General features: G+C 38.0%; 1 protein-coding gene and 2 long non-coding RNA genes across 3 annotated transcripts in view; 2 read left to right on the top strand and 1 right to left on the bottom strand.

The window, feature by feature from the left end:
- The window catches only part of FBN2 (fibrillin 2), a 200,739-nt gene that overhangs the window by 20,412 nt on the left and 158,780 nt on the right, over positions 1–21,547 (bottom strand). The window contains 14 exon segments of the mRNA XM_075740354.1: positions 1,106–1,237; positions 1,662–1,784; positions 3,026–3,145; positions 3,252–3,377; positions 3,657–3,722; positions 4,296–4,448; positions 4,749–4,874; positions 8,151–8,270; positions 8,588–8,716; positions 10,642–10,758; positions 12,378–12,503; positions 12,928–13,053; positions 13,846–13,971; positions 14,508–14,576. Of these exon segments, the coding sequence (XP_075596469.1) occupies positions 1,106–1,237; positions 1,662–1,784; positions 3,026–3,145; positions 3,252–3,377; positions 3,657–3,722; positions 4,296–4,448; positions 4,749–4,874; positions 8,151–8,270; positions 8,588–8,716; positions 10,642–10,758; positions 12,378–12,503; positions 12,928–13,053; positions 13,846–13,971; positions 14,508–14,576 (1,659 nt within the window).
- LOC142599486 (uncharacterized) overlaps positions 1–21,547 on the top strand; it is a 177,427-nt gene that overhangs the window by 10,064 nt on the left and 145,816 nt on the right. The window lies entirely within an intron of this gene.
- On the top strand, positions 810–16,119 carry LOC142599484 (uncharacterized). Its single transcript, XR_012833053.1, has 3 exons — positions 810–4,627; positions 4,714–10,201; positions 10,253–16,119. It is a non-coding gene; the product is annotated as an uncharacterized LOC142599484 (long non-coding RNA).

Genomic DNA, 21,547 nt, shown 5'->3' with positions numbered 1-21,547 from the left:
TTCTAGTCATAACTTTTACCTGGCAAATGACATTTAAATAAAATTGGAATATATGCATGATTTGATTAAGAAATTTCCACTTTGCAATCATTAAGGGTCTCTGAATACGTTTGACTTCTGCAATCAGTCACATTTCAGTCCAAACATCATTTCCCTGAAACAGTTTACAATCCTAGTGCACTTTCTTCCGTAGCTAGTGGCACAGATATTGTAAGCATTTACATAGCTTTACAGATGTTTAAAATAAAGTCTCAGAAAAAACTCAAGTGATTTAAAGGCAGCATTACATGGCAAAAAAGGCAAAATTCTTGTTAACATTGATTATTTCCCCTGAAAAAAAAAAAAAAATCTGTAAAAGAGAGTAGTCATTCTCTTGCTGAAGGAGCACTGTTTTAAAATATTTTCATTTAAAGTATTCACTGAGATGGATGCTTATTTTTTTTTTCCCCTCTGAGCAAACGACATCCTCAGCTACTTCTGTCCACAGAGAGCTTTGGAATGGTCTTGGGTTTTTTTTATGTACCAAAAGAAAGTATAATTTGCCAAAATGTAGCTGTTGTTTCCTCCTCAACTTATTGAAAAAATGATGGTGGAAAGCTGTTTGCTTACTTAGATAATGGAGAATTATTTTGAACTATGGCAGTCTCCACATCTTTTGTTGTTCATGGCTTTTATATGTTGTTTCAGAATCTTACAGCTTTAACTCTCTAAGGAACTGTGACATTATTTATAAATAGTATTAATGCTAAAGGAAATGTAACTTTTTGTTTATGACAATTCTGCCTCGTAGTCAAATTAGGTCTCTTTTGCTTGGCAACTTAATATTTTAAGTCTAACAAGTGTCTGAAAAACTTTCTGATTTTGTTGTATAACAAAAGAAACAAAACTAGACTTTTTCTTCTGAAGTACTTATGAATCATTCAGAACTACTTTCAGATAAGGCTCAAACCTTGAAACAAAAAAGAGAGTTTAAGATGTTGTACATCATTCGTGATCTTAAGTTCCCTTTATGAATTGCTGTTTTCTAGTTTGCTGTATACATAAACAGAGAATTTTTCACTTGTTTGCATTCCAGTAGATGTCTTCTTCCCTTTCTAAGCTTTACCTGTGCAGCCTTCTCCATCAGGTCTCTGGGTCATTCCAAGAGGACAAATGCACATGAAGGTACCAATCAAATTTTTGCACACCATGCCTCTTGATTCACAGTCATGGAGACCTTCAGCACACTCATCTAGATCTGTAAAAAAATATGTATTTTGTGTTTGAACTTCCTTCCAGTAGCTTCAGTTACTGAAGACAACTAGCATTTTTTCAAGAAAAAGGACATATGGACTTCCCTAATAACGAGCCTGGAAGAAAATTCTGAGAGCTATGCTTAATTGCAGTTGTCTTAATCTTTGTGAGCTGTATCATCTTGTCATGGTAAAGATGAACTTCATCACTGTGACCTTCTTGGTTTATAATCCCCATCAAGGGGGTACACTTAATAACAAAAACACTACATACTGGCCTTACACGAGTTCTGAAAGAGTAAATCATTATCCATTGGACTGTTTGCTACATTCCACTGAGAGGATGAATGCAAGATACACAGAAATATTTTGATTATGCTTTGGCCTATACAAGGTGATGGAAGTTAGAGAAAAGTGTATACGTCGTACCTTTGCACATCTTTTGGTCTTCTCTTAGTTCATAGCCGACTGGACATGTGCATTCATAGAAACCGTAAGTGTTGATACAACGAAAAGCACACAGCAAGGGATTCTGAGCACACTCATTTATATCTGAACAGAAAGGAACAAAATAATCATTCTCTACTAATTTTTAAACAATCACCAAGGTTTTCTTATACCTGTGCTTCTCTTCCCATCTAAATGTATCAGAAATGCAATAATTCAAACCAGAACCTTGTGGATGTGTGGTTTTGAGTAGTCAGAGAAAATTGAAGAAAGCTCTGCTTAAAAATAATTGCATAATAAATATGGAACAACCTGAGCTTAGAATGACAAGTTGGGACAGGCCTATTTCAGATTTTTATTATATGGTCATTTTTAAATGTATTTTTGTGTGATGAGCGATGTGGGCTTTTTTCCAATCTTAAAAAACTGAATTCTTGCTTCAGAAAGCAAATTAATTATGATTCATAAAATATAAAATTTGTAAGAAGCATCCTGATCAACATCCAATGAGAGCAGAATTGTTGTACACAAATCCCACACTATGAAAAATAAGAGGTACTTAATGAAACTAATAGGGGATTAGATTAAAACAGATGAAAGAAAATACTTCTCTAAGTAGTGACATTCTGGATCTTGCTGCCACAAGAGGCTGTGGAGGTCGATAGTATCGGTGGATTCAAGATGGTACTGGACAGCTTCTTGGACAGAAGTATCTACCTGTCTATAGGTAGATACTAAACCTACTCTGCAGGGATGCATCCCCCAGTTTATATCATATTCTCCCTCTATCCTCAGCTCTTGTATTAGGGGAGTGAACTGCAGAAAGTTGTTAGTCACGATTGTAAGCTGAATTAGCATTTCAACTATGAGGTTTGAAATAATGAACTAGAGGGACCAGTGGTCTGACTTCACTTTATTACATTCAGTATAACTCACTTCTTACTGTAAGTGTGGTAAGTGGGTCAGTTCATAACTCCTCTGCCTCAGTTACAAAAAATGCTCTGCAAATTCAGGCATTTTTGCCATGTTTAGCTATACCATTTCTGAGGATATTTTGGGGGCTCAACAGTCACTTTTCCCTTCCCTGCCCCCTCGCCCCCCACCCTTTTCCAACAGCTGAATAGCATAACATACCACATACCACAACATGCAGTTTGGAAAATCCTGTGATAAACTAAAAATACTGCTTAAAACAATTCAGGACTTCTTTTTCAATTACATATATCAGGCAGAGACATTTTTTTCTTCTAGTTATTGTAGTACTAAAGGCCTTGTTAATAAAGTAATTCAAATACTGAGGAATGAAGAAAAACTAAAGAAAAACAAAAATAAAGAGGACAAGTTACCTTCACAATTCATCATTGGGCCTGGTTCAAATCCTTCGTGACAGCTGCACTCAAAACTGCCGATCACGTTACTGCACGTACCATTTCCACATGGGTTGCCAATTGAACATTCATCAGTATCTGTATATAATGAGTAAACACAAACTGAAGAAAACTGGGACACATTTCAAATTGTATTTGAAATCCAAGTGTTACAATTCTTATAATTTATGAAATATGGACACACCGATGCAACGTACTCCAGTGTAGTCTAAGTTGTATCCCATGGGGCACTCACAGCGGAATGATCCATCCGTATTGATGCAGTGACCATTTGAGCAAATCCCAGGGCTTTCAAGGCATTCATTGACATCTAAAAAGCAGAAAGATATTAGCAACCACTTAGCTGATGCATTTCCATATCAAGTCTTAAAAAAGCAGTTAAAAAACCCAAAGCACCCTATTCTCTTTTTCTCTAGCCAGGCAATTTCAAAGGTAAGCTTTTAACCATCATTTCATAATGGCCTACATTTATTAAAGGTCAGCCTCTTGTCACCTGGGGCTGTGAGGAGTAAGCCATCATGTACTATAACATTCAAGTCTAGTTTTAAGTATAAATATTTTTTTTATTATTAGGAAAAAGAATACCTACCTTCACGTGTATCATCAATTCCAGGAATAGTTCCATGACCATATGGACACAGGTCCTGAAAAGCAACTATAGAAGTATGGGTTTTTTTTAAAAAAAAAGATTGAGTGAGGGAGAGAACCATGACAGATCATTAAAGCCACCCAAAAATCCTCTATATCACATTTTTCAAAACTCTCAACTGTTTAAATCACAGTCATTATGCTGTCTTGCCAGATGCAAAAGTGACACTGTCTCTGGGTCGGGGAAGCAGCACTAGAACTCATTGAGCTTCTGTGTGCGCGTGCTTGGTGCCTTTCCCTTTCAGTACTTGGAGAAAACCAAGAACTGAAAACTGTTGATTACTTCAGGGATTCTTGGCACTGTCCCATTTTGCTCTTCTCTTTCGCCTAAAGCAGGCTAGATCTACAGATAGAGGCTACTAGTTCACTTCTTTACAGAGGAAAAACAACTCTATTTTTCTTTTTCTGTGTTTTTTTCTATTTAATTTTGTTCCTTCTGTTGACCTGAAAATAGTTCTAGAAAAGGCCATTAAGAAAGAATGCCAAAAAGATCTCTCCTAATGATCAAAAAGGTACCCCACAAATGTGCTTTTCCTTTTCTCCCACTTAAAAAGGCTTTATTTTAAATCTTGATGTATACCTTCTTCTTCCTTTGGACAGAGCTCACAAGGATCACCCCATCCTTCTCCTGGCATTTTACTGCAGCAACACTTTGCCTTTGTGGTGTTGAAAGCCTTCGGCACTGAACATTTCCCATTCTCAAAGTTAGTGAAACAGAAGCTCTGGCGAGTATCTAAAAAAGAAAATACAGTTACATGGAGATAGCACCTCCTTCCTAGTTAGATGATGACTGCCTGGCCCTGAAAGGAATATTGTTAAGCCTGTTCTTTACATACGATTTAGAAAGCACTTTCCAAACCTTTCAGGGGCATAGTTTGGAAGGGATCTACAGAGTATCTGCTATCTGATAGAGTTAAGTTATTACATTCTTTAATCAGTAACTTACCAAAACATCTTCGTCCATTATCAGACAGCACAAAACCTCTGCTATCTGATAGAGTTAAGTTATTACATTCTTTAATCAATAACTTACCAAAACATCTTCGTCCATTATCAGACAGCACAAAACCTGTAGGACAGATGCACTGGAAACCTCCTGGAGTGTTCGTACAAGAGCCAAAAAGACAGATGTTGGGATCCTCACTACACTCATTAATATCTGTAAAGTAAAGGAGAAAACGTTCACTGTAACCCCTTTGGCTGTGAATTCCTTGGTTAAGAAAGACTGTTTATTTAATTATTTAACTTCAGCAGGAGATGCTACTCCAATAGAGCACCCAAGCGATAAAGCAGCTTGAAGGTTCCACTATTTCAAATTAGAGAATTTCACTGGCATGCACTTTCCTCCAAATATCATTCTCTGTTCTTTGTCATATTTATAATATAGACATTAAATAAATGCTTTCAGACTAAAACAGAGGAGAAGACATATTTCTGATACGAAAAATACTTTTCTGTAAACATTAAACATCCAAAGATGAATTTTAAAAAAATCTGTATGTTGAGGGTTCTTTGTAATTAAAGGTGGGCTTTTTTCATATTGACTGATTGATTCTTGAACTGAAACTATAGCTAGTTATTAGTAGAGGGACACCTATGTTTATATTTATATATTCAGATTTATTTTTACCAGTCTTCCACAGTCACTGTTGATATGTCATTTAAATTTTTTTCCTGTTCAAATGCATAATTTAGAATATATTGCTATGACTATTTAAATGTGAGATTTAGACTTTTTTTGAAGTGGAGATCTTTTTATAATTATTAAAAACTTAAACCAAAATAAAAGAGTACTTAATATAAATATCAAATGCCTGTAGAATTGTGCAGCTCAAACAGTATCAGGCTGCATACCATGCATTAGTATAGACAACAGAGAGAGTAAGAAAAGTAATACATTAATAGACCTTTAATTTTTCATACCTATTATTTTACAATCATTTTAATTTATTCTATTCTGCAAATACTGGCAGAAGATATAAGGCTCCTTGCTGAAGTAATTTGTAAAGGTAATTATAATTTAATAAATTCTGAAGTGTATTTTAATAATCTTCAAGGCTATACCTGCAGTACAACCCCTCCCGAATCATTCTGTAAGGGATATTAAAAGAACTGTCACAGAGACCTATGGTTGTATAAGTGTTCCACAATAATATCCATATTGATCTTAATCGAAGTGGAGGCAGGCATAGGTATTCTCCATGAAAGTAAGGTCCATGGATGGATGTTGAGTCACAAATTTGTAGCACCATTTGTCCTGATATTTATTGGACTCTACTGTACTAAATCTTAGAAAACTGATGTGTATTTGGCAGATAATGAAACAATGGAAATGCAGTCTTTATCACTAGGAAAATATAGTGATGGAAGTAGTCATGTAGTAGATTCTGTGACGTTACTTCTGAAAAATATGACCTTGAGTCCCATTTTCAGAAGTTATTACTAGGTATAGCACATGAACAAACCACTGGCATATGGCCAAACTCTACAGTAGCTTTCCATGGGCAGGCTCTTACTATGTGAAGCATCTTAAGTCAGCTTATTTCAGTGAAAAAAAGCTAATTATTTTCCCAGTTAGTGTTGCAGAAAAAATCCAGCAATTCAGCATTAATGGGATGGAAAATCTGCTCTTTTGAAGTACTGATTGTTACTGTAATGAATGGCTTGGGACTAGTGGAAGAAACACTTCTTGTGGCCATGATGACTGGTGACTAGCCAGACTGTGGAAGTAAACGAGTCCTTTCCCCTTCATTCCCATAAAATGAAAGGAAATATATTATACGGCTAGGTGAAAACCAAGAATTTTTCTGTGGCTCCCATCTGTTTTGGTTTCTCCTGCATAAAATCACCCTTAGCTCAAAAAGTAATCTAGCCATTGCCAACCTTCACATCACAGATGTAATAAATTCTTAAAAAGCTGTTTGCATATGAGATCAATAGAAAGTCATGGAGAACATATGTTGCAAAAGCTGTCATAATATTCAACAAAGTATTAGTACAATCACATGTGATCATCTAGGCATTTTATAGGAACTTTAGTCTGCAAATTTTCTGGACATATGGCAGAATGAAGAAAAAAAATGCAATTAAGTCCCTTTTACTCAGTTCGGGCAAAAATCTGTTTGGCAGTCACTGGTGCTGTCAAAAACACCAAGAAGTTCTGTAAGGATAATAAAGTGGCCATAAATAGTGATATTCCCAGAAAACCAAACACTTTCATTTGAAATTTATGATTTTAAATTCTAGGTGATTTGAATTCATCTCAAACATAATTGCTAATATGGAAACAGCAGCTGCCAAAAGGAACCATGAAGTTGGCAGGCAAACTGAGCATGGTGGCATGATACAAAAGGATGAGAGAACTCTGGGGCTTAGAAAATATATCCTATTGTTCAAGACAAAAATTAAAAAAGGTTCCTGCGATCCAGTTCCTGCACCCATACAGATTAGGTGGCTACAGGCCAAATCTTTATGTCCTCACCACTGTTTTCTTCAGTCCATACAAGGACAAGCTGCTCATTTATTATTGGAAGTTATTTGGATGAATGTGTGTCTGGGCTATCACACCAGCTAACTTCAGTCATTTAAGCTGAAAACCGAGTTTCTTAATACAGTCACTGTGGAGAGATAGGTGCTTGCTCTGTCCTCTGACAACGCAGAAACCTAAAGCTTCTAGGTTAGCTACCTAAAACTAGTAGTGTGCACCTTCCTTGCCAGGTGCCCTACACAGTTATTTTACATGCCCAATAAATTCGCAGTGTTCCTGTGCTTTGCTTTGCTGGAAAAGGGAGTTGTAACTGGGATGTATTTCTCATTCTCTGCCACACTAAATTTTAATTAATTGTGTGATGATCAGCTCCTGAATGATAATCAAGGCTTTAAATGCACAAGAACACGCAAACTGATGGAAGGTCTGCTGTATCCTCTTCCTCCTCCTGTGAATCTCAGAAAACACTTGTTAGAAGAAAACAATTTAAGCAATTGTTCCCATAAGCTCCATAATTTTATCAAGATTTTAAAACCTCATAGCCCTCTGACATCAGAAGCTTAGTTCATGCATTGATTACCAATAATTACCTTTCTGTAAACATTATGTAAATGCAGTACCAGGCTGGTTTGTTTTATGAATGGCATTAAAAAAAAAAAGTGAATGAAAGACATAATACCATTTTTTTAAAAAGTAAATATTTTTGTTTGCATTAATGGAGAAGTTAATGTACAATCTACAGTACAATATAGTACAAAATATCTTGCCTTCCATTTTTAAAACATATTTCTGAAGAATTTTCCTACTTACTTATTCCCTGTTATCACAATTTTAAGCGGGCAACATTCACAAACATTAGGGTGTACAACTATTTTCCACCAAATTAGAACCAGATACTTTTTTCTATTTTTTAAATTGTTCAGAAGCAACAATGACAACTTGCCTTACCAATACAACTTTCACTTTTTACTTCATATCCTGGTGGACAGATGCATCTGAACGATCCTTCCAAATTTTGACAGGTACCAGGAGAGCATGAACCAAGCAGTGCCACACACTCGTTAGTATCTTTAGAGAGTAGATGGAATCAAGAAAGGTTTAGAATCATATAATTCTTATGGTAACAAAGCAGGCTTATTCATGAAAAAGACTGTAGGATTCGTTTGTAATTTTCTTTTCCTGAGGCATGTAAATGCTTGAAGATCAACAACTATTCCAAAACCCAGTTACTTCTACTGTGTTTTCATTAAAGTTACTGTTTGTTGGTTTAGGTTTTTTTTATACTTAGATACTCGGACTGTGTTGCTTCCCTCTAGATGGGAGCTAATAGTTTGATTATTTGAGCTGATCAGTACTTTAACATCTCCATGTGGTATCATACATACCAATGCAATTCTTGCCATCCAGATTAAGTTCATATCCTTCATTACATAAACATTTGAAGGAACCAATTTCATTGAAACACCGTCCATTTCTGCACACCTGACCAAAGAGGGAACTGCACTCATTGATATCTATAAAAAAACCCCCAAAAAACCCAGAAGCAAGAGTTGAGTCCCAGCATAGTATATACAGTATGTAATAAACACACTCAAGTTGCAATATATATTTCTGTGGAAAAGGCAAATCTTGCAGCAACAAAGGAACAGCTGACAGCTAGTTGAAAGCAACTCTCACTTAAGTGCATTAAGGTATATGTTCTATTTAAACAATGCTCTTTTTTTATAGGGTATTATAATTTTCAAACTTGCAGCATTACCTCAGCCACTGCATCTGGAGACATGCGATTACTGCCAAGTGACTGTATGATACTAACTCCAGACACAGAAAAGAAAATGTTACATGGAGTATTCTGGATTTTATCTGGACTTATATGTGCTCAAGTTTCCTGCTAAAACCTGTCTTGTCATTTTCAAATTTTGGAACATGTCATTTGCCTTCCACAGGACGATTTTCTCCTTCATAAGTTCTGAAGATGAGGTTTGAAAATGCTTATTATTTTGTCAAGCTACTTTAATAATGCAGACTTAAAAGGAGCACTGCATAAGGAAAAACACAGATGAGAAAGTGTCAGAATAAATAAAAAGGAGATTGCGTAAGCATCATGGTGTAAGAATAACTTACACTTCGGTGTCTCAAAATACTTGAATTTGAAGGATGAAAACTAACATCAGTTTCACTGAAGAGGTTTTAGTTTTCTTCAGAAGCACTAAATACCAGCTCCTGAAGATGTACGTTCTGCTTCAGCCAGTATAGCCATGTCTATATTACTAGTTTATTCCATAGTGCATTTCTTCTGTGTTACAGTTCTACAAGCAGAAATACCTCCCAAGTATTATATTGGTATGGGCTAAATTCCCTTTGAATGACTGGGAAAGTTTCTAAGACAACCCTGAGGGTCTCCAAGCTGCCAGGAGGAGTGCTAACAAAAGGCCAAGTCTCTGAGTCAGTTTGGGCTTCTTGGCCTCCTTGAAGGCATAGCCTGGAGCAGAGGCGCTGGATGCTCCTGGCAGTAGATTGGCAGCTATACTTGCCAAGGGAAAGAACCTCCTTGGCAAATAGTGCCATTCTTTGGCAGCAGACTTCTCTTTCTTGAACAAGTTTTTAATTTCCTCTTTCCTGGACACGGAGAGGATTTAAATTACTTATTTAAGATGTTTTAGTCTCTCCTGAACCAGGCAGGAACCAGTAGTCTTTCTTCTGTAGCAGTAAGGAATGAAAAACCTTCTCTTTTGGCTTACGCTCTGCACAAGGGAGAAGATCTCCAGAGACTTAGAAGCCTGCTCTTCAGCCCAGGAAGATTTTAGTTGCTTTATCACAAGTATCCAGGAATTTAAATTGTCCAAAACCATCAGATATTCTGGTGCCCTGCTTTAGGGAATAGGAAATAGCAATGCCTTTATAGACTCTGTGTAAGCGGAGTTCATCTTAGGAGAGCAGATTTGGTAGATTAGTTGCAGCTTTCTTACTGCTAGTCTGCTTCCTCTTTCACACTGTGTGCAAGTGTAAAATAATATGGTGAAATAAAGAAATGATTTTATGTTCATGAGGCAACACTTGTGGTGTGATATAATATATGCTTAATGCAAGTGGTGCCTATGGAATGTGCCAGTAGTCAAGGTCAATTATGGTAATTACCCAGGAAATCTAATGGACGTGAGGGCTGCATTAAGATGTCAGTGAACTGTAAGGTTGCCCCAGTGGTCCAGAGATTTAGGGTGTGTGTTATCTCAAGCTGGCCAGTAAAAAATATTTTGAATTAGTTTAAAAAATCATAATAATGATTAACCTTTAAGGCTTGTAACAGTATAAGTTACTGCACTTAATTAACTTTATTAGCACCCTGACCTGTCTCCTGTTTGAGTTTTAACTCTATACCATCGTCTTTGGCATAGTAAGCCAGGAGCAATGAACATAAGGTTTGGATTACATGACCTACCCATACAATCATTATTATGAGTTAATTCAAATCCTGGATAACACAGGCAGTTATACGATCCAACTGTGTTTTTACAAGTTCCATTTCCACATGGATGATGTTCACATTCATCAACATCTGCAAAAAGAAACAAAACTGTATGTGGGAACTGATTTTCCAAGGTATGTATTAATGTGTTACCTGTGGACAGTGAAAATATTGTAAACCTCAGTCTCTCCTTTCATCTATCACATTTTGTATCTATACTACTTATTTTTACAGCTTCTGGGTACAAATAGGAAAATGTTACATGATGCATTTTTTATATGTAGTTTAAAATAAAAGATACTGTTACATGCAAAGATAATAGTAAGTGCATGTGCAGTATCTCAAAGCATTCTGTCTTTGTTTTCCATACTAATATTTCTTAATTTCTTACTGTACACTAATGATCAGAACTTAGTGCAAAGGATTGAGTGTCACTGCCCTGGAACTATCTCTATTTTTATGTACACATTTTACTCTTAAGCCCACCAAAACCTGTTGAAAACATTCTATAAAGTTGTTTTGGGTCATTGTTCACAAGTCAGATTACATATGTATATATATTATATCAATACTACATCCAGAATTATAAAGTCTGCTTATGAACTCTTGGAAACATCCTTTGTTAAAAGGTAGTAAAAGTCAATGTTTCCTGCTGTGTGTTTCAGTAATTTCTGGAGTTTCACGGGCATCTGGAAGGTATTTAGATCTTGTTCTCCTAATTCTTGTGGACTTTCTGAAACATTTTATTTATTTACAGAATGTAAACATTTTGTTGTATGGATCATTTCCATAACCTGTCACTGTCTAGATTTGTATTTCATAATACAGAATTTTTAGAATTAGTTTTAGAATTATTTAAGTTACTGTTTTGAGTAATCAGGCTCTCAAAATTTTGGATTGTTAATACAAATCACTTTCGCACATATCCTGCTCAGATGGTTTGACAAATGTGATTTAGTCCAAGTATGAGAAGACTCAAGGTGTATATTAATATGTACTATAATGTGAATAGATTTTAAATGTCTGTTTATAGTTGAAATTGGAACACACCTATGTTATAGAAGACTGACTTCTCTATAGCTTAGAATTGACATTTAGATGATCATTATTTCAAAAATCAAAATAATTTTTAGCTGTTTTTCTCAAAGATAACCAAATTCACATATGCATTGCATTTTCTTTTTAAAACCCTGTAGAACTGATTATGAAATGCTAAAAGAACAAGAAAAACACTCTTATTTTGCAATCTTACTTCTTATATCATCTCTATCATGTCATCATTTTAATACAAAATGAATATAGATTTAAGTTACATTAAATGTAGAATTCTGTTTTTTAAATGAAACATGAGCTCAATACATTTCTAAATAATTGAAAATTATGGTTTTTTTTAATCTCCAAACTCTACCACTCTGTTATATCTCCTATAAACTTCTCTGTCAAATAAGCCACTATGATGTATTTTTGTGAAAATGGGGTTAATATATTCTTCAGTAACATGGAGCTATCTCTGAGAATATTGTGATTTTTTTTTTCCTCAGACTAATACATCCAATCCAAGGACAACTTCACATACTTTATTCACAAAAATCCAAAACTATGGATCAGTCTTTAATGTCACCTTAAACTCCTCAAAAAATTAGAGTCATGTCCTCCTCCTTTAAAAAACAAACAAATCAACTACACACAAAAGCATATTCTTTCCATACCCATGCACATTGTCTGGTCTTGGGATGCCTTAAAACCATTGTGACATAGACACTGGTAACTTCCTTGTATGTCCACACATAAACCATGACTGCAAACATTAGGAATTTCCAGACATTCATTGCGATCTATAACAAAAATATAAACCAGATGGTTCACATTATTGACTTTTATTATTCATTCATTTTACACAAATATGTTTTTACAATGTTGTTATTATTATTAAAACCAGACTCAAAATTATCCATAACTAAACCCGAATCATAACAAAACTTCATTTTATAGGAACTTCTTGTGTATACACCTCGAGGTCAAAACTACTGTTAGGATTTGGTTGATATATCAAGAATGTTCTTTAAAAATTTTACCCTGTCTTTTCTTCCCTTCTACAGAGCAGCAGGGCTATAAATTAGAAACTGTGACATAAAACAGCAAAATATGCAAGGTAACAGAAAATAAATGATGCTTTTACCCTTTGAAAGAATCTTGCACATGCCATTGTTTAGGTACAAACAGATTAAAATTGATGAGAAAGGTCAACTGATTTCTTACCAACACAGGCACCATTGGGTGAAAGTTTAAAACCAGCAGCACATTCACAGCGGTAACTACCAGGACTGTTGATACAATCTGCATTTCTCTGACAGAGACTGTCTCCATTGCTGCACTCATCAATATCTGAAATACCAAGTGTCATGGTTCAGACATCAGAAACCACAAGACAGTTACATCTGCCTAGAATTTAGTCTGTATTGTCCGTCATGTGCAAGATGAATCTTTGTCCTCAACAAAGCATGAATATTCTGACCTTCAGCCTCCTGTGCCGTAAACGCAAATGAAAAGCAAAATCAATACAATTACATCCATAACACACTTTTTGGATGAAGGAGGTTCCTGCAAATCCAACTTACTACACATTGAAGTGGCTAAGCAATTTTAAATGTCTGCATAAAGAAATTAGGTTTTGTATTAAAAAGTGTTCCTCTGTGCCTTTGAACTGAAATAGTAGCTGCACATTTGCTTAGCTTTTTAAGGTGCACATCTCAGCACAAGACCCTTGGATACCAATGACAAAACTTCTATTGACTTTAGGACACACTAAATTTCACTATTAGCTCTATGAAGAGAGAAGTGGAAAAAATCAAGGAAACTTTTCTTTGAGAAGTTTTAAGAACAAGAATTAAATTCCCTCCCTAAAATAAAGTAAAATTAATTAAAAGCATTTCATTTACTTGCTATTCAGGAGTCAGTGAATTGCTTGACACAAAACTATTACAAATTTTATTAAGTTTATATGCATATGTATTAAAGACAAACATGTCACCAACTGATTTATAGACCTGACTCCTACAAAAAAGCTTACAGTCTGTCTCTTAGATTTTGAAAAAACATGTGAATTAAATGTTCCACTTATTTCCAAATAAGCATGCTTATGGGGCCTACGTAGAAAATAACTCTGTTTCAAATCACCTTCACAGACCAAGAGCAGGTCATTGTAGCTGAATCCAGTGGGGCATTCACAGCGGAAGCTGCCAATCTGATTGATGCAAACGCCATTTGAACAGATTCCTGGGATTTCCTTACATTCATCAATGTCTGAAAGTGAGATGAGCTAGTCAAAGTACAGTACTTGATGGCTTTACGGACTGCTTGGATTCTCAATTTCACTGTGCTTAAAGTTGAGTTGAGAATTTCCTTTTAACATACAGAAATTGTATACAGGATATAAATCTAAACATATACCCATTATGAGAGAAAATAAATTATATGAAGTTCAGGAAGTGATCAAAACAGAGTAATACTAAACGTTAGACAAGATGCGGAACTGTTACAAATGTGCAGATAAGTCCCACAACGTTTTTGAAGCCCAAACCTTTTACTTTACCAAGCAAAACTCAAAAAAATTAACTAGGATGGAGGGTGAGCAAAAGATCATAACAAAATGTACAAATAAAAAAATATAAATCAGAAATATTTTACATAAAAATTGGTCGCACAATTTATGTCACCATTGTAACTCCACAAAGAAATTGGAACTTTATTATGTGAAATGTTCATTTTGGTACCATTCAGCAGCTGCAATAACCTGGTGCAAAACAATTTTTGGTTAAAATAAGTTTAGTAAAACTTACCAACAGCTTTTCCAGTACGAATGTCAAAAGTGAAACCAAGAATATTCCCACATATGTTCTTGAATTCAGCTAGAGCAAAACAGAGAACAATGCATTTTAGTGAATATTTATAAATTTCCCAGTAATTGCTTGTAGTCTTCTCAGCTTTTCAAGCGCTGATACAAACCAAATATACTCAGAAGACCCACTGCCTCCTGTACAAATTGTATTGAAAACTCAGACTGCCAATAAATGAACGCAAATTGAAACACTAATTCATACTTCTCTTTTCTCAGATCTTTGCACTTCCACACATGAGGAAATGTCTGGTTTGGCAAAACAGCAGTTCAGTTTTTGTTTTAAACAGAACTCCTTAACTTACCTTTTAAGCTTTATTCCTGCTTTCTAGACATCTGTAGAGAGAATCTGCAGCAAGAGTTTCAGATAAGAGAAATAAATGTAACTCACCAGTATCTAGCCTTCTTTGAAGATACTAACTCTGTTCTTTTCTGCAGAGATTACTGAAGCTTAGTTTGACTAAACTTTAGAGCAGAATCGACACTCTGCTTTAAAAAAAGATGCTCAAAAAAAAGAGCATTGTTTTAGTATATTCATTTTATATCTTCTTTTCCAGAGCATCTTGAGGATGGGAAATGCACAGTACAAAGTATAAAATTAATGAATCCTTGGTTTTCCATGCAAGGTGCATAAAGTTGAGCAGATTTGCAACACACAGAGAAAAATTTCTAGCATGGAATCTGTTAATTACTGCAGGATGTAAGAAATAATTACTTCTTTAAAAAAAAAGTGTTTCTTATTGTATTGGGTTTGCATGGCAAGGTTTTGGTAGCATGGGGGGCTATAGGGGTTGCTTCTGCGAGAAGTTGCTAGAAGCTTTTCCTGTGTCCGACAGAGCCAATGCCAGCCGTCTCTAAGACGGACCTGCCGCTAGCCAAGGCCAAGCCAACCAGCAACAGTGGTAGCACCTCTGTGATAACATATTTAAGAAGGGATAAAACACTAGTGGGAGCTTCTGCAGCCAGAAAGAGGAGTGAGAAGATGTAAGAAATTCTGCACACCAAAGTCAGTGCAGAAGGAGGGGGAGGAGGTGCTCCAGATGCCAGAGCAGAGATTCTCCTGCAGCCTGTGGTGAAGACCATGGTGAGGCAGGCTGTCCCCCTGCAGCCTATGGAGGAAGGATGATGGGGAGCAAATATCCACCTGCAGCCTGTGGAGGACCCCACGCTGGAGCAGGTGGAGACACTTGAAGGAGGCTGTGACCCTGTGGGAAGCCCACGCTGGAGCAGTCTGTTCCTGAAGGTCTGCACTCCGTGGGAGAGACCCACATTGGAACAGTTTGTGAAGAACTGCAGCCCGTGGGAAGGACTCACGTTGGACAAGTTGGTGGAGGACTGTCTCCCATGGGAGGGACTCCACGCTGGAGCAGGTGAAGAGTGTGAGGAGTCCTCCCCCTGAGGAGGAAGGAGCGGCAGACATAACATGTGCTGAACTGACCACAACCCCCATTCCCCGTCCCCCTGTGCCGCCGGAGTGGGAGTAGGTAGAAACCAGGAATAAAATTAAGCCCAGGAATAAGGGAGGGGTGGGGGAAGGTGTTTTAAGATTTGATTTTATTTCTCATTGCTGTACTCTGTTTTGCTTGATTATAAATTTGATGAATTTTTTTCTAAGTTGAGTTTGTTTTGCCCATGACAGCAATTGGTCAGTGATCTCTCCCTGTCCTTATCTTGACCCACGAGCCTTTCGTTACACTTTTCCCCCCATGTCTAGTTAAGGAGGAGGAGCGATAGAGTGGCTCTGGTGGGCACCTGGCCTCCAGCCAGGGTCGACCCACCACACTTATAAAGCATCTATGCTGGCATGAGATTTTACTGGTAAAACAGTGCTTTCCAGAAAAAAAATAATCTATTACCCATTTACAGTACATTGATAAATTTTGATCTAGGTAGAAATACGAAAAAGAACAGGCCTACAACTACAACTATGTCAAATTTGTAAAATACTGACTACTAGGAGCAAAATAATCCCAATGTGAAGACACAACCACTTTGAATGCATGGTTTGCTTTAAGTGGGTGTTTGCAAAGAATAACCATGCACCTGCTATTCAGCATCTTTTTAGATCATATCAGCATTCAAATTCTCCAGAAAAATAATAAGTATCTTTCAATATTAAGTTTCCAAACTATTGTTAAGGAAGAATTCCAAAGCATGTAGTAGATATTTCTACATTCAGGGCATTAAGCCAAGGTAAAATATCCTTCTAAGAACATGGATAAAATTTACAAAAATGTCGCATTGACATAAAATTCAAGGGGCTCTGGAAGTGTAATGTCTGGAAACTTCTGTGAGTGCTTGGTCCAGTGTTTGTGCTGCTGAGGACCTACAGGAAGCCTATTATCTATCCAACGACAGGAAGCTTATGGAGTCTACCTTTAACTCACCTTTAAACCTGAAATGCAGACGAATTATTAGGCATCTCCTCTATCATCAGAAGAAGAGAAAGGAGACCCTTCTGTTTTCCTGTGAGTAACAATCTTTAGAATGGTGATAGTTTATTTCTCTAGTGGCAGAGGTTTGAGTTTCTTGATCGTGTACATTTTAATGTCACCTCTTCAGTAGCTTGTAATTTGTAAAGTTTAACCACTGGGGTTATAACTTGAATAATTCTTGTCTCCATTACACCAAAAATTCTTATTTATGAAAATTTCAGCAAATGTAGTTGATCATTGCTTAGAATGAGATTTGGCAAAATATTTTTCTCACATTGTAACTTTTTGTGTTACTTCCTGTACAAGTTAAGTAGGATCCAGTATACCTGAACTTCAGCATTTTCTTTCATCTGTTCTATTGTTTAATGACTGTTTAATGCCTATTGAGGTTATTCTTGCAGTATAGGATACTGGGCCATAGAGGTCCCTGTTGTAATGTTCTACCATCCAGCAATTTTCTGCTCTTTTATAGTAAAAAGTATAACATTTGAGGGTTAGAAGACAGTCTTTTCTGCAAGGAGCTTTATACCATTTATTGCTGTCAGTAAACCTCTGAAACACACATACTAAATAAAAAGAGGGCCTTGCGTTCACTACCCTGTCTCCATGGCTGATGATAACCTACTCCTGTGATAACGCCTAACACATCAGGTCTGGGAGGATGAAGAAGAGATTCTGAGGGTTGTAAGCCTTCTTTGGTTCTGTGTTATGCTACCTAGATGTTCCATGCATTCTGTTTAATAGAGTTTTCCCATATTTTTTTCAGTTTGCACTGTGTAGAAAAAGAGCGTATAATTAGGTAAGAACTGCATGATAATGCATTTATACACAGTGCCAAATTATCCATACACAAACATGCCAGAAATTTACTTTCTGAAAGATTCACTTTGCACCAATGACTTAAAAAATATTTCAAAAACCCATATACTATTCACTATATTATTTTTTAGGACAAAAAGTTCTACCACGTTGTGTTGGTTTTGCGTGGCAAGGTTTTGGTAGCAGGGGGGCTACAGGGGTGGCTTCTGTGAGAAGCTGCTAGAAGCTTTTCCTGTGTCTGAGAGAGCCAATGCCAGCCGGCTCCAAAATGGACCCACCGCTGGCCAAGGCCAAGCCAATGAGCATGTCTGTGATGATAACATATTTAAGAAAGAGAAAAAACAGTTATAGAGAGCGCTTTTGCACCCGGAGAGAGGAGTGAGAAGATGTAAGAACATCTGCAGACACCAAGGTCAGTGAAGAAAGAGGGGGAGGAGGTGCTCCAGGTGCCGGAGCAAGATTCCCCTGCAGCCCGTGGTGAAGACCATGGTGAAGCAGGCTGTCCCCCTGCAGCCCATGGAGGGAGGATGAGGGGGTGCAGAGATACCACCGGCAGCCCGTGGAGGACCCCACACCGGAGCAGGTGGAGGCACCTGAAGGAGGCTGTGACCCCGTGGCAAGCCCACGCTGGAGCAAGTTCCTGGCAGGACCTGTGGACCTGTGGAGAGAGGAGCCCACGCCAGAGCAGGTTTGCTGACAGGACTTGTGACCCCATGGGGGACCCACGCTGGAGCAGTTTGCTCCTGAAGGTCTGCACCCCGTGGAGGAGACTCACGTTGGAGAAGGTCGTGAAGGACTGTCTCCCGGGAGAGGGACCCCACGGTGGAGCAGGGGAACGATGAGAGGAGTCCTCCCCCTGAGGATGAAGAAGCGGCAGAAACACCGTGTGATGAACTGACCGTAACCCCCACTCCCCGTCCCCCTGTGCTGCTGGGGGGGGAGGAGGTTGAAGCTGGGAGTGAAGTTGAGCCCGGGAAGATGGGAGGGGTGGGGAGAGGTGTTTTTAAGATTTGGTTTTATTTCTCATTCCTCTACTCTGTTTAGCTTAGTAATAAATTAGATGAATTCCCTCTCTAAGTTTGGTCTGTTTTGCTCGTGATGATAATTAGAGAATGATCTCTCCCTGTCCTTATCTCGACCCGTAAGTTTTTTTTTCATTGTACCTTTTCTCCCCTGTCTAATGAAAGAGGGGAGTGATAGAGCGGCTCTGGTGGGCACCTGGCCCTCAGCCAGGGTCAACCCACCACACACGTAAACAGGAAAAAAACCTCTCTGAGGTCAAGCACTCCTGAAATGATCAAACCATAAAAGAGTCCTGTAAACACATTGTTACCTCATAGCTGTGAAGCGGCTTTTTACATTTCCTTGGGTGAAAAAACAAACAAACAAGAATGATTATTTCTGATTAAAGTCTGCATGGTAATGGTTACGATCTGTATAATATGTAAAACCAAGCAATACAGTCTTTACTAACTAAAGTCATCAGAGATTGATTGTTAAGCATAAATATACGAAAAGGAAGAAAGAGCTCTGTTCACCAAGGAAAAAAATGCAAATGCATTGGCATGTAAAGTTTATTTAGAGGAACAATATAATTCTCATCAGAGCAGAATAATGCTCCTAATGAGCTACTGGGCTCAGTCTAGCAAACTGGTTAAGGTCAGTGTATTATAACCCCTGTCTGTGATGTGTAGCCCCCACTCAGATTTCAGAACAAATGATTATACCACATAAGTACAGCTATTCAATGATTTACACTTGGAATTTGTGTTTGATCCCTCACGCAATCTCTTTCCACAGTGAAAAAGGTTCAACCATGTCTGCAAATACAGTGAAGTCATTTAAAAGAGCTAACATGGCAATATTGAAATATTTCAGGAAATATTTTAACCCCGTAACTGCTTGCAGACTAAGTGCTGTTGTCTTAACAAATCTTTAAAAGTTGTAGAAGTTTTTGAGAACTTCAGTCTTACTAATTTAAAAGAAGAATTCTTTCTTCCATCCAAGGATACTAATTGCATGAATCACTGCTGGTACTTTGTTGTACTTTTCTCATCATGTTGTCATCATGATGACAATTTTATGACACTGAGATAAATGACTATGGGAAAGAATTTTATGAGCTCTCTGTGATAGCAAACATGTATTTCCTCTCTCAAGCTTATTTCCATCTCCCATTCCTGACTGCTAGGAACACTCCTTCATTCTCCCTCCTCCCACTTAAGAAAGAAAAGAGAGAAGCTGTTTTTGTTCCAGGCAAGGTACTCCATAAAGATGAATTGAAAAAGAACTGTGCCTTATTATTTTCATGTCCCTTTACAGAAAGGTACTTCCCTTTACAATGCCCTGCTTATTGAGATTTTAGAAGTTCATCACCTTCAATAGAGAAAATGTAAAAGCAACCAAGAGGATCACACTCAGATGTGAGACACAAGTGAAAAATCTGGAAAGGCAATACACTCAGCAATGAAAACCAAACTTTTTGTTCTTACAGATTAGGACTTTGAAAGATCATGGAAAACAGCAGAGGTGCCTGAGGACTGTAGGAATGCCAATGTCACTCTGGTCTTCAAAACGATCAAGAAGGAGGACCCAGCAAACTACAGGCCTGTCAGCCTCACCTCCATCCCTGGAAAGGTGATGGTACAACTTATTCTGGGGGTTATCAATAAGCGTGTGGAGGAGAAGAAGGTTATCAGCAGTGGCCAACAAGGATTCACCAGGGGGAAATCACGCCTGACCAATCTGATAGCCTTCTATGATGTCATGACCAGCTGGGTGGATGGAGAGCAGTGGATGTTGTATATCTTGACTTCAGCAAGGCTTTTGACACCGTCTCTCATAACATCCTCCTTAGCAAGCTTAGGAAGTGTGGGTTGGATGAGTGGAAAGTACGGTGGGTAGAGAACTGGTTGAATGGCAGAGCCCAGGGCATTGTGATAAGCAGCACAGAGTCTAGTTGGAGGCCTGTATCTAGTGGTGTGCCCTAAGGGTCAGTACTGGGTCCAGTCTTATTCAACATATTCATCAATGACCTGGACGAGAGGACAGAGTGTACCCTCAGCAAATTTGCTGATGATACTGAACTGAGAGGAGTGGCCGACACACCGGAAGGCTGCACTGCCATTCAGTGAGATCTTGACAGACTAGAGAATTGGGCAAAGAGGAACCATATGAAATTCAATAAAGGCAAGTGTAGGGTCCTGCACCTAGGGAAGAACAACTCCAGGTACCAGTCCTGGTTAGGGGTTGACCTGCTGGGAAGCAGCACTGTGGAGAAGGACCTGGGAGTTCTGGTGGACAACAAGCTCTCCATGAGACAGCAGTGTGCCCTTGTGGCCAAGAAGGCCAATGGTATCCTGGGGTGCATTAAGAACAGCGGGGCCAGCAGGTCGAGGAAGGTTATCCTCCCTCTCTACTCTGCCCTGGTGAGGCCACATCTGGAATATTGTGTCCAGTTCTGGGCTCCCCAGTTCAAGAAAGACAGGGAACTACTGGAGAGGGTCCAGCGGAAAGCTACAAAGATCATTAGGGGACTGGAGCATCTCTCTTATGAGAAGAGGCTAAGAGACATGGGTCTGTTTAGCCTGAAGAAGACTGAGGGGGGGATCATATAAACACTTATATATATCTAAAGGGTGGATGTCCAGAGGAAGGGGCTAGAATCTTCTCAGCAATGCCCAGAGACAGGACAAGGAGCAATGGGCACAAACTGGAACTCAGGAAGTTC

This window comes from Balearica regulorum, chromosome Z, assembly GCF_011004875.1.
Source record: "Balearica regulorum gibbericeps isolate bBalReg1 chromosome Z, bBalReg1.pri, whole genome shotgun sequence".
Classification (NCBI taxonomy): Eukaryota; Metazoa; Chordata; class Aves; order Gruiformes; family Gruidae; genus Balearica; species Balearica regulorum.
Note: the sequence above shows the minus strand (reverse complement) of the source record. Positions and strands in the feature narration are given on the sequence as shown.